This window comes from Merops nubicus, unplaced genomic scaffold (genome assembly GCF_000691845.1).
Source record: "Merops nubicus isolate BGI_N331 unplaced genomic scaffold, ASM69184v1 scaffold10200, whole genome shotgun sequence".
Classification (NCBI taxonomy): domain Eukaryota; kingdom Metazoa; phylum Chordata; class Aves; order Coraciiformes; family Meropidae; genus Merops; species Merops nubicus.
The window spans coordinates 88,367-105,274 of record NW_008582190.1 but is presented as its reverse complement, the minus strand read 5'-3'; the positions used below and the strand labels follow the sequence as shown (position 1 = coordinate 105,274).

Genomic DNA, 16,908 nt, shown 5'->3' with positions numbered 1-16,908 from the left:
TTGATATTTCTGTCTCTTTGCATAGGTATGCAGATGACTACAAAGTTGCTCTACAACAAACTTACACTTGGATGAATGAAAACCAACCTGATGTTTCAGATACAAGTTCCTTCTTTACACGGCCCAAGCATAAGAGGAGTTTGCGGCAGAAAACCGTAGTCCACATGCTGAATTTTTGGTGCTTGAATCCTGCTGTGGTAAGCTGAGTGCAAAGCATAACATCTTAGCTTGAGTGATAACATATAAGATCTTACAGTGGTTGTATTGGTTTTCTAAATTTCTTCTTTTCTTTCTCCAACCTAGGCTTTTTCAGACTTAAGCGATGTTCGAACAATCGTTCTGACATCTGGTACACTCTCTCCAATGGATTCATTTTCTTCAGAGCTTGGTGTGAAGTTTTCTATTCAGCTGGAGGCAAATCACGTTATTCGTAACTCACAGGTAAACTTTTGCATTGCTGTTCCCCCTCCTGAGGTCCAGTGCTGGCCATTCTAAAAGAAACCATAACTTGCCAATAAAAAGGATGACAAACCCGTTCTGAATGAACAAGAAATGTGCAGAGCAGACTATTGCTTGGGTTAGTCCAATTATAAAGTACCTTTTCAAATGCAATTGTGAAGTACGTTTTCAAATGAAAAAAGGAGTAATTTTTACATACTCACTGCTCTGGAAATGTTGAAGTTATGCTGTTTTGGTAATAGCCATCTTATATCAGTTATTGCACTTCTTCTGTTTTAAAGTGCTGGAATTAACTTGTTTAGAAATATCTCAGTATTTTCCTTCACACTTAAAATTTCATTATTTAACCTAATTTAATGCAGTGTGTCACATATATTAGAATTAACTTTTAAAATCTGAAATACACCAGGTTTGGGTTGGTACCATTGGAGCAGGCCCTAACGGTCGGAAGCTGTGCGCCACGTTCCAGCACACGGAGACCTTTGAGTTCCAAGATGAGGTGGGAGCACTTCTGCTGTCAGTGTGCCAAACAGTTGGCCAAGGAATCTTGTGCTTTTTGCCATCCTATAAGGTAAGGAAACCTTAATTCGTATTCTTCCTCTGAAACCACACACTCTTCTTGAAGATGTACCCTGTAATCTTTTGCTTTGTGTCAATACATACAAATGTTTATAAAATAAATACATTGTGAGAATACATTGTGATTATATTATATTGTCATTTCTTGGATCTCTCTTGTTGGCTGACATGAAAGTTTATTTTTGTGAAAAAACATGTGCATATGCTTTCAACAGGTGTCTGTCTTAGTTAATGAGTACAATCATTTTGATTAGTTTTACCAGAAGAAAAGCCAGATTTATTTGCAGTTTCTTCCTAAATCGTTTCCTTCAATGTTTTGAAGTTATTTAAACAACAACAAAAAAATCAGTAAAAATCTCCTGTGAACACACGTCATGCAGGGGAACTTTGTGTGTATAACCCAGCAGCAAGGGTGCCTCTGCACGTGCTTTGTACATTACTGGAATGCAGTGTTCATCCACTTAATTCTTTCTCTCCTTCTTTCTTGTTCCATTTCACTGCATTGGAGATTCTAGTATATTTTTCTTGAGTCAGGGGGGATTGCTCACTGGCACTGGCTGAAAGGGATTGGATTTCTCAATTTTAAACTATGCAATATCTAATTTCACTGGCAACAGAGGTCTAATTATGGTTAATCAGTACCTCACAGTAGTTCTGCTTTTCTATTAGTTCTTACTGTTATTTTTGGTTAGCTCTGAGGAAAAGGAATACAAACCTGAAATATTATTCTCTCAATTCATGCTCATTTTCCTTGTAATCTTGGCTGGAGTGTGACTTGTTAAGTTGTAAACCCTCATTTATTATTTTTAAAAATCCACTCAATAAACAAAACAAACCTGTCAGAAAAAAAAGCCCAAACAACCCTACCAAATGAGCAAAACCCCCAGCATAATGGAAGTAAGATTTTTTTTTTTTTGACCATTTCACTCATCCTTAAGGTTCCTTAACAGAGAATATTTTTTTTTAAATGAAATAAAACCAATTTCTTCTTTTTTACAAAACCCTCATGTTTTGTTATTGAACTGAAGAGGCTGCAAAGTGAGGGTGTTTTCTTCACTGTGTGTCTGTAAAGGATTTCAGCCATCACTGCAATTACTGACAGTAACCATTAGGTGACCACATTAGACCAGGTAATGTACAATCGCTGAAAAAAACAGATTACTGACTATAAATTTATTTAACCTAGCTCACAAAATTATGCACTTAGGCATAAAGTTATCTGAAAAGAAATTTTGCATTCAATGTACTTCAGAATTTAAACTGGAGAATTTAAATTTCAGTTTTCAGTATCATGGTTACTCTCTTACTGCAGCGTGCAGTGCTGAACGGTGTGTGATAGTTCATCCTGTGGATACAGACCTGACAAATATTTATGGAAGTTTTTATGAGAATAGTAATCTGAATTGAAAGTACAGCAAGACTTTGTAATGACATTTAATAAAGGAGGACAGAGATTGCTGGACAGCTCTGGTCCCCTTCCCCCTCTCACTGCCCTTATGTTTCACTGAAAGGTCACCTAGCTAAACACGTTGAGTGGTTCTTTTTTTCTTTGTGGGAACACTTCCATGATCCTAGTGAAAGTATTGATAAATATAAATTGCAGACAATTGAAGGATGATATTTTAAAATCACATTGCTGATATTTTTCTACGGATGCCCTTTTTCATTCTACTACTTTTATTCTGGATTGCGTTGCCTTTAAGTCTGAGATTAATATGTTGAAAGCACAGAATAATGTAAGCATAAGCATATTAGTGCAGGGAAAACAGGGTATTTTTCTGCCATCATCATATAGAATATTGCTTACCTGCACATTTGCATTTCAAAACTGATTTTCAGAGATTTTTGTGGGGAAATGGTACATCCCTTTAAATAACTGCAGCTTTTAAAAAAATTGTTCAAGGCTATCCAATTGATGTATGTTGTCATGTACCTCACTAAATTAATTATTATGAGTTAAGCAGATTTTTTGAGGTCTCCATCTGTTTTATGAATTGGAAGTTCAACTTTGGAATAAGTAAAAAATGAAAACTTTTTAAATCTGGACTGCTGAGGGCAGTGCTCTGCATTTTGAGCACTATCTATCCAGGTAGTCTAATGGAGCTTGAATTTAGGCCTGTGGATCAGATTTCAGTCAGGTTACACTTGCAGGTGTGTTTTTCAGTGCAGGATTCTCTTTTTGTTTTAAGAGTTTGTGACTGAGCACTGATGTCTTTTGCTCTGGAAACACCTAATGTCTCTGCTTTTTGGATGGCTCTGTCTCAGTACCTCATGCCACACATTTTTATCTGCTTACCTGAAAACTTCTTTGACAATTAGCCTTAATTATTTTGCTTTGTAAATAAAGTAAATTTTATTTTTCTGGAAAGCCCATTATTTATTTAATTCAGGTAGTAAGCTGTGTGTTACTTTCCTTGTTTATATACAAGCAGACAGACATAGCATCTGACTTTCATTCATTTCCATTCACTTTGGATTTCACAGACTTTTGTTCACATTCCTGGAATACAGATCTATGTTCTTTTTTTCTTGTAAGCATGGTAAAGGAGCACTTCTTGGCCTCAGTCTATGGGAATGGGAAGAATGGAGGGTTTAACACCTGCCACAGGAGGCAGAAGTTGAGAACCCTGCCTGATGCAGTTTGTGATGGGCAGTGTTGGGACCCTCAAGCTAGCAGCCAGGCAGGGTTCTCTTACTGCTTGTCTTGTTATTCAGGATGGATACGTTACAGGATGTTGTAGATAAAATAACTTTATGGCAGGAATAGAACAAATAATACATCTGACCTTCACAGTCTGGAATTCAACGCATTTATTTCTCTAGATTCTGTCTGGAATTTCAGGTTGCTTTGTGAAGAATTAATCTACCAATACTTGGTGAAAGTGATGGCCCCTATATTGATATTAGAGCTGGAGAAACAAACTCTGGTAGAAATTTAGTGATTTGTTTCAGACTTCCGAAGTTTATAATAGAAGAAAAATCTTATCCTCACCTAGAAGATATCAACCTACTAGAAAGCTTCCATGTGCAAATAAATAGAGGGCAAGTAAAATTTCTAAATGTCACCACATTAACCTAATCATAAAATGAGAAAACTGGATGCTGCTTACAGAACATCCGAGATGAACGTTAGAAATGTCAGCAGGGTAGGTTGCTGGGGAGCTGGTGTCTGAGCCACCTGCTCCTTCCTCCAGTGTAGTGCATGCAGAGAGCACCCAGTGATGGCGTTGCATTTTTCTCTATTAGCATTTCTTCAGGTACATTATTTCCTGGGAGATTCTAATTTTCTTTCAAGAAGGTATCTAATGCCAGGAAGAGGTAGCAGTCACTTGTCTTATTTTGCTCTGGAGTGCCCCTTATGTTGAGGTATTTATCATCTATAGAAAGTCATTTAGCTGTTTTGTAAAGAATCTAAAGTCCCACAGCAGTGTGAAGCTGTGTCCTTTCCTAACGATCTGTTTCAGAAAATATCTTGTCAGGCTGAGAAGGTACTTTCTAAACACCTTTTTACCTAATGTAGGAACTGCTATTGCTACAAAAAAATCTGAATTAAAAATAATTCCCCTGTTATTTTCCTCTGTGCCTCTCCACCCCTTGTTGTTTATCAAAGCAGCTGCAGCAGAAAGCTCTGTGCAGTTCTGTGGGAAATCTGCCACCTTGTTACTCCTGTGTAATTTGGAATTACTAGATGCAATGTGAATATGGAAAAACCAATAGTAGAGAAACTTGCCTTTATCTTAGTCAGATATTTGACTGAACACATTTTTAATTGAAGAGTGACTGTTTAAAGCATACATATGGCAGGTATCCAAGGTTAATAATGCAGGAGAGGAAAATGTGTGAATGGGAAGAAAGCAGTGCATCAGATACACATCACATGGGATAGGTGTCCATTTATGTTACCAACAACTGTGATGCCAAGTTTCATGAATGGAATAATTACAACAACATCCAAATTTTTGTTGCCATTGTTAGAGTTCTGACACGTCGACTTTTTAAGAACAAGCTGCATATTAACATCTACTAAATTGCAAAGATAATTTTTAAGGCTACTAAAATAGGTGATCCTATGCAACAAAAATGCATTTATGTGAAAATCAGTAGCAACTCTGGCAAAAACACTCTATAAAAGAGACTATCAGAAGGTGAAAAGATTCCTGAGAAATCTAAGATGCTTTTAAACAAGATTAAGATAAGGCCCATTAGGGTTCACGTTGCCGACCCGTCTGCATTAAGATATATCTTGCCTGGTGCCTGCATCTTGGATGATTCACTCAATATGTGTCATATCAAAGTCAAGGTATCCAGCAAGGAGAAAAATGCTAATGCTTATAAATTTTAGTGATAATCCATCATGATGAATTAACTGACCTTTCTTTAGTAGCTGTTTTTTTTACAAAATAAGCTTTGGACAATAACGTTAATGGTGGTGGTTTGGGTTGGGGGTTTTTGTATGGAGGCATTGCTGGTTAATTTGTACCTGCTAATTGTTGAGCTGTAACTTGGAGGCAAAATCTTTTAAAATAACATAGTTGCTCAGTGGTGGTTTGGGTTGGGGGTTTTTGTGTGGAGGCATTGCTGGTTAATTTGTATCTGCTAATTGTTGAGCTGTAACTTGGAAGTAAAATCTTTTAAAATAACATAGTTGCTTAAAATGACTGTTTTTGTCACTAAAACTGATGAACTGATAACAATTCCCTTGAGAATCCAAGATTTGTTTACCACTTTTTTTCTTCTCCTACACCTCTAAGATGTAGTGCTCTTCATGGATTCAGATTAATCAGATCTTTTGTATCTGCTTTTTTTTACAGAGCTTTTGAGCTCAAGTAAGTTTTACTCAGTAGTTGAAGTGTGTTGCTGTGTATTTTACATTATACTGTATCAAAAAATTTTGTAGAGAGGAATGTCTTGGAAAAATGAAAATAATTTCAAGAAATATCAGCCTAAAAAGATAGAAATAGTAGCTGCATTGTCTGTCTCGTGAGGCTCCTAGAAGTGGCTGAATGATCTAAATCTACTTCAAAAAAATTTCCTCTACTCTTTATGAAGTATTTGTATCCAAATATCTGTAAACAAGCCAGTTGTTGCTGTTTTAAAATGCAGGTGATAGTTCTCTGAGATTTACAGCTATGGTGCTGTATGAATTTTACCTGTAATGAGTAGGTAATTACAAACGTAGAGAAGATAATAGAAATTGAAAAAAAAAAAATCCCCAGTTTTTAAGTGTTTCTTATATTACATTAGCATTGATTCATTCTGTCTGTATCTCTTCCAGCAAATTATTTGGCTTAGGATAATTCAGTGGCAAATAATGAAAAAATAGCAAGGCTTTCTTACCACTAAATATCTGCTGGAAACCTGTGGAACTATTGAGAGCTTTTGCTGTGTACTGCAATGATTCCAAGGATTGTTGGAGAGTAACTACCAAGTACTGTGTTGGAACCAAGTGGTGTTGAGGCAGTTGTTTCCTAGAGCACTTTTCTCATGGATGGCCCTTTTTTTTCAGACTGACTTACTAGAAACAAGGTTAGTCGGTGTATCCTAAAGAAAGTTCTCACACACCCAGTATTAAAGAATGGTGTTGAGTCTTGTTCCTGATTACCACCCCTTGGCTGGGAGCTGGAATTGAGATAAAAACAGAATAAAGTAGGAGAGGAAACAGGAATTACAAGGCCAGTTGAAAGCACTGCTCCATTATTGAAGTAGCCCTTTTGTAACTAAGAGTATAATTTAAAATCAACCAAAATCACTAGGAAACAATTTTTAGGTCATTTTATTACAAATGCTATTGGACTTGAGTCTTAAATAGAAGAGTAAATATTTGCAATGCTATCAGCTCTGACAACAGTTGGCTGTTACTTTTCCATGCAAGGCCAGTTGAAAGCACTGCTCCATTATTGAAGTAGCCCTTTTGTAACTAAGAGTATAATTTAAAATCAACCAAAATCACTAGGAAACAATTTTTAGGTCATTTTATTACAAATGCTATTGGACTTGAGTCTTAAATAGAAGAGTAAATATTTGCAATGCTATCAGCTCTGACAACAGTTGGCTGTTACTTTTCCATGCAAGTGTACAATGACTTGAGTCTTAAATAGAAGAGTAAATGCAATAAATAATAAATGCAAAAGCAATGCTATCAGCTCTGACAACAGTTAGCTGTTACTTTTCCATGCAAGTGAGTAGGTCACGAGTTTTGTGTACAATAAATCTGAGACCAAACTACTCAATGTCCAATCTTGAATCCATCTGGCAGTCCCAATCCCACTACTAATGAAGTCATACTCTTGATCATAAATTGGCATTGCCATGTGAAACATTAGTTAGGAAGGAGGAATTATTAATGTGTAAGTACAGAACAATTAATGTTCTTGAAAATGCTGGGGCACAGTTGTGATGACAAATACACTTGGTTACTTTTGTCACTGGGGCACATAAATGCCAGATTTCACATTTGAGTTTTTACACATCTCATCATGTCAGGTATTGCAATAACATTGTAAGAGCAGCTAGTTCAGAGTCTTAACAATACTAATTAACTCTGTGAGCAGTGTAGAGCATGGCAATAGGTCTAAATTACACTTGTTTCAAACAGACTGAGAATCTTCCATTCAGCCTAGGTAGTTATTTGGAATAAACAGGAGGAGCCTCAGTTTAACCTGACTGTTGCCCAGTGCTGTGTCTGCACTGGATGTGAAACCAAGTGCTGCAATATGCTGTCTCCTGGCCTGGGCATGAATGTGCCACCCCTGTATGTGGCAGGCAGACTGCTGAGGGGGACATAGACCCCTTTTTTTACTGAGATTTGTATGAGGTTCCTAGAAAGGAGTCTGCGTCAGAGTGGCAGAAAATGAATTGTTCATAACACTGAAAAAAGAATCTTTTCATTTCTAAAGCTTTCTTAAAAAACAGTTTTGTAAATAAATTATAAGAAACCCATTTTTTTTCTGCTATTGATAAAAAAAAAAAAAAAGGCAGCAACATTGCCTTCAGAGAACTTTTACTTATTTAATAAATTACTTCAATAAATTTAGAAAAGATGGTAGTCTGTTTAGCCAGGCCTATTAAAAGCATTAGGATTTGAGCACTGGCTGTTAAAATGAGTAAATGGCAATATCACAAAGTTAAACAAATGCCAAAAAACATTTTCCAGAGTACCGGGATTGTAACAATACCATTAATGAGGGCAAAGAGGTTTTAATGCAATTTGCACATTCTAAAGTTTCAAAAAGAGGTTTTGAGTTAGTGCATTATTAATGTTCTGAACATCTGGAACTCTGTAAGAGCCACAGACATTGAGCAAGTGCAGGGTTTCCTCACTGGGTCTGATGCTGACTGATTTCCTCCCTAGCGAAAAGCTCGTTTTAAGAAGTTTGAGACAGTAAAATGACAATATCCAGATAAGAGATAAACATTCCACAGTGTCTTTTTGCTTGTAATGTGTATGGAGGAAAAAAAAAACAATTGGAAACCATCAGGTTTGTGCATTCAAAAGGTGAATTTGAAATTAAATAGGAGAAGAGTTATTTGCACCACAGGTGGCTGCTCCATGGCGCAGTCGTGCTGACTGCAGAGCACTTGTGTGAGGAACTGTCTGCTAACGTTGGGTGGGTTCCATAAGATGGCCTGAAGTTTTCTGTTGGGTGTTTTTAGATATGATATGTAAGGCATAAATGCTTTATCAAGAGTAATATTCTCCTTGATGTTCCTGTTGACAGCTGTAGGAGTACTTCGGAGGAAGAGATTTACTCCTGTGTGTAAATATTTGCAGGATGTAGGGATCTGTTCTCACCAAGTATGTTTTATGACAGAGGCTTGTGCTTTGAAGTTACATAAATGTTCACTTTCTGTGTAATTTTAATGTTGGAGAATGTAATTTACACTGCTAAAGTTTTAAAATGATACAAGAAACATAATGTTTCAAGGTGTCATCTGGTTTTAGATGTTTTAACTATAGTTGATATCTGACATCACATTCATTGGAATGAAAAGAAAGGAGGCCTTTAAACAGGCTGGCATATCAGGGGTAAGTTACGAAATAATGGTAAATTAATAATGATACTCACTTTCTGCACAGCATTTGCTTTCTGCTCTCAAGGGAAAAGCATTCTCTTACTCCAGAAGCCTTATTTGTTTGAGCCAAACAGCTGCAACGGTGCTATTACAGTATGTAAGAAACCCTAAAAACAAGAAAAGACTTTAGGGAATAGAATTCTGTCAGCCTTGCTATCTGAAGTTATGTGCAAGTACCTGACAAAAAAAAAAATAGAGCAAAATGATGGCAGAGTAATTAACCAAGAAGTGAGGAGCACCTTGGGTGTCTCTCCTGGCACTAACAACGCTGTGCACTGGCCCCTGGCACTTGTGACACTGAAGTGACCCTTTGGGGTTTGGTTTCTTTTTTTTCCTTTGGAAACAAAAAAGGCTTCTTGCTAGATTCAAAAGTGGGTTTTGGCTTACTCTGATAAAAATCTTAGTAAAGTGATTTCTCTCTGATGGGGCATAATTTTGGGAAAATATGATCTAAAAAAGTCAAATTCGCATGACTCAAACTATGCACTTCAACATTTGTATTTAATAAGCATAGCTGGAATTTTGTTCTACTTGTTGTCCACTACTTTTTTTTCCATTGCTTGTTTTTCACTTACTCTGCACTGGTAGTTTTCTTTCTGATCTCTATCTCAGCTTCTTCATGTTTTATGGGTTTTTTTTGTTCCCATTAATCATATTCAGTATCTACTTTCAGTTTTATTCTCTATTTTTCCTTCACTTAAACATTTAAATGTCTGTGATATAAACTGTCTAGCTGTCGGGGCTCTCACATTCATCCAAAAGAACAATTTTCAGGCTTGGTGTGCGTATATCTGAGGTGTCTTCTGAGAACTCCAAGAGCTCCTGTAAACCTCAGTGTGATTTCTGAAGTCTGCAGTTTCCTTTTTCCCATTGACCTGGGCACAGCAAAGACATGTATGTAAAAATCATGGGAGGTGAGGGAAGGTTTCAACCCTTCCATCACAATGCTCTTTTTTCTGCCTCAGGCTTTGAAGACTGTTGTGGTGGTATCAATTTGTATAGAGAAGAACAGTAGCAGAAGGCATGGTGACATTTGTATAAAAAGAATTAGAATAAGAGTTTTTCTATAACTGGATATATAATCTTTATCCTCAAATTATCCTTTCATGTCCTCAGTTCAAACAAGTTAATCTGACAAGCTAAATGTAAAGACAGGGCTGGCAGTTCACACCCTGGCAAGATCAATTCTTGTGTAATTATAGAGGCTACAGCAAACATCTCCTTGAAATAAGAAAGCCAGAATAGTGCTGAAAACTGCTGCAAAAGAATAATTGAAGTCTCTTAAACTTTTAAGGCTGATATAAGTCTTATTAGAACAACATCTTATTAGAATGTTTTCACTTAGAATATTTGACCTCTTTATTTGTTTGGGGTTTAGTTTTGGGGTGAGTTTTTTTCCAATTGCTTGATTGCCAATGGCTAATTTCAGTTTTGACCATTCACATGTGTTGCTCACAAAGCAGGCCAAGAAAAATGTTTTGCTGTATCAAAGATAAAATTTTCTCTTTGGGGCTTGCTAACTGACAGTCTGAATGGTTGCACAATATTTGCTTTCTTTCTAAAATGGTATGACAGGATCCTAGATTGCTAGTTATGGAGTAATTTTCCTGTGTTCTGGGAAATTAGAGACAATCCAAACATTGGATCTGCTTAGAGAAGTTAGAGGAGATGCTCCAGCAGCTTGCTGCTGAATGGTGAGGTTCTTCCCACTTCCCTTGTGATAGTTCCTGTGCTACTCTGAATTTTGTGTCAATGGATTCAAACCTCCAGAACAAAGGAAAAGTTTTTCTCCTATTTTTTTGTTTTTCCTGGCTGGTTTTCTGCTGGCTTTGTGAACTGAGTTGTCTCATCAGGAGGTCAAAGAAGTGTCAAGAAATAGCTCAAGGGAAGGGATGATATTGCACACTCAAGGAAGGGAGCATGATTATCCCTTTTACTGCTAGAGCTGTCTCAGGGATGAAATGCAACTCTGCTTTTTTAAAACACGTTTCTCAGTGACCTTAATGTAAGAATCTGTAAGACACTCGTTTGGAAATTCTGATCTTTTTATGAAATAGGGTTTCTGCTATAGAGCTGGGCGTGTGAAATTGCAGCCTGCCTTTAGCTCCTATCAACCAAATGAACTGGAGAGTTACTCAGGTGAATATTCTGGGTGAATGGAAACTTGGGTGAGGTGATATGAAAGGAATGAACTGTTCTGACTCCTTCTTCTGTGGAAACTCAGAAACTGTTTGCTGTTCAAGTGTACTCCTTAGTGCAATCAGACATTTTACACACAGCCACTCCTGGGGTACACACGGGCTGTCGTGGCTGAGTGTTCCAGCAGCTCACTGCTGGGGGCTCAGGGGAGATTTCTAGGTGTGATTTGGGTCCCGCTTTATCTTTTTGAATTCCTGACTGCAAAGAATGAACAAATACACTTTCTGTGGCTTACTGAACTGCTACGGTGACCAACAAGGGACTTGCAATTATTCACGTGCCCTGTGGCACTTGCTTTTTACATAGAGCAGATACATTTTCTGATAGCATCTGCACGTCATATAAAGCAGAATCCATAGCGACAGTCTGTGGCACATTATTGGGTATTATGTCTAAAAAAATTATATGCCATACTGGTAGATGAGTGGTTTGCTTGTGAATTTCACACCCTGAGAGCTGTGCAGTTTAATATTTTATTACGCTGTTAGTTTAAATACTCTGAGCACACAGCATCAGGAAGATAAACTAAAAATCTATTATTGTTTCTCACTTCTGAGCTCTGACTTGTCAAAATGCTACAAGCTGAATTGTTGTATCTAGTTAACACATGCTCCAGTTTCTGTTGTAATTAACACATTCTGCTTGCATATTTTTCTTACCATTTAACTAGCTAGTTGCATTGAAAATGAGTTTTCACAGTGAAGAATTTTGCACTCTGTGAATGGTAGAGTCCAAAGAGTAAATACGTTAGAGACAACATGTCTTTTTCCTGAACTTTTAGTGAAGGGGAGAGAAAGCAGTAATTAATAGGGAACAGTGTACACAGCCAGCATTATTTTTAATAACAAGGTATGTCTGGCATAGGTTGCTTTGACATTCCTGTTCTGAACCATTGCACCTGCAGAGTTCCTGGTCCCTTTGGCATTTCTGAGAGGTTTGCTGCCTAATGTGTCAGAGATGGACTTCTCCATGTGTGAAAAACACTAAAAATACTAAATATGAGATGAAATCTACTTAAAAGGATGTATTTAGGTAGCATGTTGTGTATCAGCAACGTAACAGCATATACAAGAATATGAATATTAAATATGATGAAAGGGATACTTGGGCTATTTCAAACTCAGAAAAATCCTACTTTGAAAAGTCAGAAAGCCTGTCAAACTGAGTCTTAGAAAGCCATGCCTTAGACTGAGCTGCCAGTTGGGTAAACAGCCTTCTGAGTGATAAAATTTCATTGGTGAGATGCCGTACTCTAAAGAGCATTCATTGCATTTTGATTTGGTTCACAGCTCATTAATGAATTCTTTTGAGCAAAAAATGTTTTGAAACAAATAACTTGTGCAAAACATCAAACTTCTGAGTTGGGCTTACAAATGACCCACTTGCCAAATTGCAGTGTTACATTTAAAACTTTATTTGCAGCTTTTTCTTCCTATGTGTGATCCTGAGGTGAGAAATTATTTTCCTAAAAATCAAATATTCTGAAAAGTCTGTTGTTCTGTAATGAGGAAAAGTGACTAACCTTTCTGAGAAAGTAGAGAATAGTAATCTTTCTTCAAACAATATAACTACAGGTGTAAAATGCTTCCATAAACTGATATATTTTCTCTGCTAGAGTTATCAGGAGGCTAAAAGCTGTTACTCCTCCACTCCTGGAGCCAGTTCCCTGTTGCATCCACCTGCTCCCATTCACCGTGTGAGCACTCGTGGACTTGATCAGCCTCATGCCACCCCTCCTGGAATCACTTTCCCCAGATGGGCCTGTGCTCCACTGCTCATGTGCCACTGAGACAGCCTTGTCTTTTTTTCACCTTTTTAGTTTTTGGGAAAAAAAAAAGGTCAAAGATGGCTTAGCTTGGTATTTGACTGGTGAAGAAGAGAGCAGTGCAGGATGCTGTTTTCATTCATGAACAGTTAATAATTTTGGTTTAGATTCCAGACCAGGACCTAACAATAATTTTAAAAATAATTTTTTTTCTGGAGAGCCTTCTTTGTGTGAAGGGTTGCTCTCACTGGGACAGGGAAGTGTAATGATAGCCTAGGGTGGATGTACAAGCAGTTCTTGTAACACAGAAAGCTGTTGTCTTGGTTAATTTAAAAACCACAAAAGAAACTCTGTTTTGAACCAGGTAGTTCAGAAACAGCTGCAGCGGTGCTCAAAGACTGAATGCTTCCAAAGGCACCCAGATTGTTTTGTGGTAAAACACGTTGGGTTTGGGGGGAAAAGATCTTTATATGAAAAAGCTTCTTTAACTGTAGGAGCAACATATTAACCATGTTATTCTAGAGTCTTTGGCGTGCAAAACATTTCATTTTTCATTACTGTTGTCGCCGTTCACATATTCCATTATTTAAGGAGGTTATTGAAAAATTGATGGCATGTTGGTACCAGAGAGACATCCTGTAGGCTGCAGTGTTGATTTATGGCACATGGAACACAGTTCAGTGCTTCAGTTTCCTGCTGGTGAGCGGCACTTTGTCATTGTCCCTAAAGAAAAATCATACCAGTGAAATCCCCTGTGTTTCCCCCAAGTTGAGTGATGCATACTTTTTCTTTGCAAATGATTATGAATTATTCACCTTTTATTGTGCTGGAGTGTGCACATGGTGATCAGGATCTTGTTTATAATACAGAGTTTTTCACCGTGTTCAGGGTTTAGTTTAATTATGTAGCTGAGTTGCACAGTAGTTTTATCTTTTCCTTTTCCTTCTGGTTTGTTTGGGTTTTCCCCCTCACACACAGAAGAGTGTGTCTGCCAAGCCTGCCTGAGCTAGCACAGGCTTTACCCCACATTTCCTAGCATATGTAGGTATCTCAACACGAGTCTTGCTCCTAAATGTTTGGGTTTATTTTATGTTTGTTTAAAATTTTCCTGCAGAAAACAGGTACACTACTTATAAACTTTAAAAGACACTTTTCCCACACGAGTTCTTGAAAACCACAAATGCCTGCGTGGTTTTAAAGCTTGATTCTTCAAGCTCGTTTTCTGGTGTGAAGAAATTATAAGAGAGATCTAAGTGAAAAGTCTCTTAAACAGCACATGTAGTAGTGATACAGATTTCCAATTGAGGGCAGCTTTCTCCTGGGAGATGTGTTGAGGGAAGACTCCATGATATAGACCACTTGTTAGGAACATTAAAAGGCAGTATGATCTTTCTCCATAGCTCTGGAAGAAATGTAAAATGTCAGAATAAATGTGTGACTGGGGTCGAGGTCCCTTCACAGGTTCCTAGATTCCACCTCTGGTCTGTTTAAATCTTTCCAATAAAATGTAATTTTTCTTAAAGAATAAGCAGCTGAGCATTGATCAACTTAAGCAATTTTGTTTTAATTTTCAAATCATGACTGTCTGTGCAAGCTGAAGTTTTTAAAATGGCTTTCCTTTTAACTATGGTTCTTTTAAATAGATGTGCTTTTGTCTTAGGCACTTGATTTTTGCCATAACAGATGGTAAGGGTTGGAAGTTAAATACACATTAGAAAATCTTCCTCATCAGCTGAAAAGAGCGAGGAATGTGTTTTCCTCTGGAAATTGTACTTAGATGAGCATAAGTTATGATCTCATCCTTTCACAATGTCTACTTCTATTTCAGGACTTTTCTCAGGACTTTCTGCATCAGTATTCCTCTCTGTGCTATCTAGTCTTCATCTTCCTTAAAAGAAATAACTCAAAGTCTCTGAACATTTTCTATTCCCTGTATTCTGTACTTATTGGGTTTACAGTAGAATGCTTTCTTTTTACTGATGGCAGAAGTGATGTTTAATAATTCATTATTTTTAAAATATATTTTCTGGTTTACAGTTATGAAGTATTTCATTACAGGTTTTTTTTGATACATAAAAGATGACCTGTGCATACTAATATGGGCATCTGGTATTTTTCTCTAGTTTCTCCTTAACAATGGAAAATGGATGTTCTCTTTTGAAAATAGCTTGTACTTCAAAAATCAAATATTTTGGGCACAGATACTTTCATGTTCTCTTTATATACAGTCTGTTAGAATTAGAAATGGAGAAAAAAATTTAAAGCTTAAAAGGCATCTTTTGTGTGAATAGACATATTAGTATTGGGTATCACCTTAGTCATTCAAAAGAATGAACTTTGAATACTCTCATGTATGAAGTTAGGTCCCTCCCATAAACATGAAGAGGTTTCTGTGAATCAGTCTATTGCTTAACCTTTCATGAAAATCTAATTCAGTGCAAACAACTGCTTAAATAATTCAATGGACTAGGTTATTCTTGGCTGGCATAGTCCCAGCCTAGTGCTGTGCAAATGTCTGGGTGTCAAGCAAAATTGAGGGCTTTTTTCTTTTTGGTGAGAAATGAGATTAAGAATAAAAACCCTGTTGAAAAAGCATGAAGGTTGGGTAAAAAGTAAAAGAGATGAAATGGGAGTTAGCTGTGCCAGTTTGGTAAATGGATGGTGGCTAGAAGGTGCATATTCTGTCAGTCTGTTACTGGGTTCCATTGTTTTCTTCTCATTCCTGGTACCTTTCACTCTTAAGGGCCATTGTGGTTTTTACAGTGCTATGTTTAAGAGTTCTGGAGTGCTATTCCAAATTTATTTCAAAGATTTTTATTTCAAAGATATTTCTTTTTACAGTGCTATGTTTAAGAGTTCTAGAGTGCTATTCCAAATTTATTCCAAAGATTTGGATAATGGACATTAGATTTTGTTGGTTAGTTGGCCCAAATATCTTCCCTTCTGTTTTTGGAAGGAAACTCAGCTTTTTGCTGTCATGTGAATCCTTCCAGGCAATTCTCCTGTCCCTTCAGTCTTCTGGTCCCCTCCCTTGCTCTGTTTACTTTCTTCCTTCTACAGTTTCCTTTGCACTCATTTTTAACTCAAAAGACTTTTGTTGTTGTTTGGGTGGGGTTTTTTTTCTCTGGTTTGTTTGGGGGCCCTTGCTCTGTTTACTTTCTTCCTTCTGCTGTTTCCTTTGGGCTCACTTTTAAGTCAAAAGACTTTTGTTGTTGTTCTTGTTGTTTGGGTGGTTGATTTTTTTCTGTTTACTTTCTTCCTTCTACAGTTTCCTTTGCACTCATTTTTAACTCAAAAGACTTTTGTTGTTGTTTGGGTGGGGTTTTTTTTCTCTGGTTTGTTTGGGGGTTTTGTTTGTTTTTACCTAAAGGTGGAAATGGAATTGATTACTGATCCCATGCCACCACACTGGCTTTGTAAACAGTTTTCCCCCAAAAGGAAGAGTTCCACTAGTCCTGGAGGTCAGTTACCTGCAGGTTTCCAGGTCATTCAGTCCAGAGGCTGGGCAGCCCTTCTAGTTCAGGGAACTGTCAAACAGCCTCTGCTAATTCTGTACTTCTCCAAAACATCCTAGTTCTTGAAGAAGTGGGTTTAGTATGAGCATGTAATACCAGTAAGTAAGTGATGTGAAAAAAGGAGGTGGGGTTCTGGCCAGGTAAATTCTGCAGGGTTACTTTGAAGTAACATGACTTTAAGGCCACTAGTGTTTAAGTGGTGTACCAAATGCATTTATTTAATGACTGAATATATTTGGGGATTATCACTAATATAGAGACAGTTTCATTCTTTTATAATAGAAGTAGATCATTCAACCAGGTAATTAACAGCCCTGC

General features: G+C 37.2%; 1 protein-coding gene across 1 annotated transcript in view; it reads left to right on the top strand.

Moving 5' to 3' along the window:
• Positions 1-16,908, top strand: part of BRIP1 (BRCA1 interacting protein C-terminal helicase 1) — a 58,320-nt gene that overhangs the window by 15,006 nt on the left and 26,406 nt on the right. The window contains exons 11-13 of the mRNA XM_008936950.1: positions 26-197; positions 304-441; positions 869-1,030. Coding sequence (XP_008935198.1) covers positions 26-197; positions 304-441; positions 869-1,030 — 472 coding nt within the window. The remainder of the gene's footprint in view (positions 1-25; positions 198-303; positions 442-868; positions 1,031-16,908) is intronic.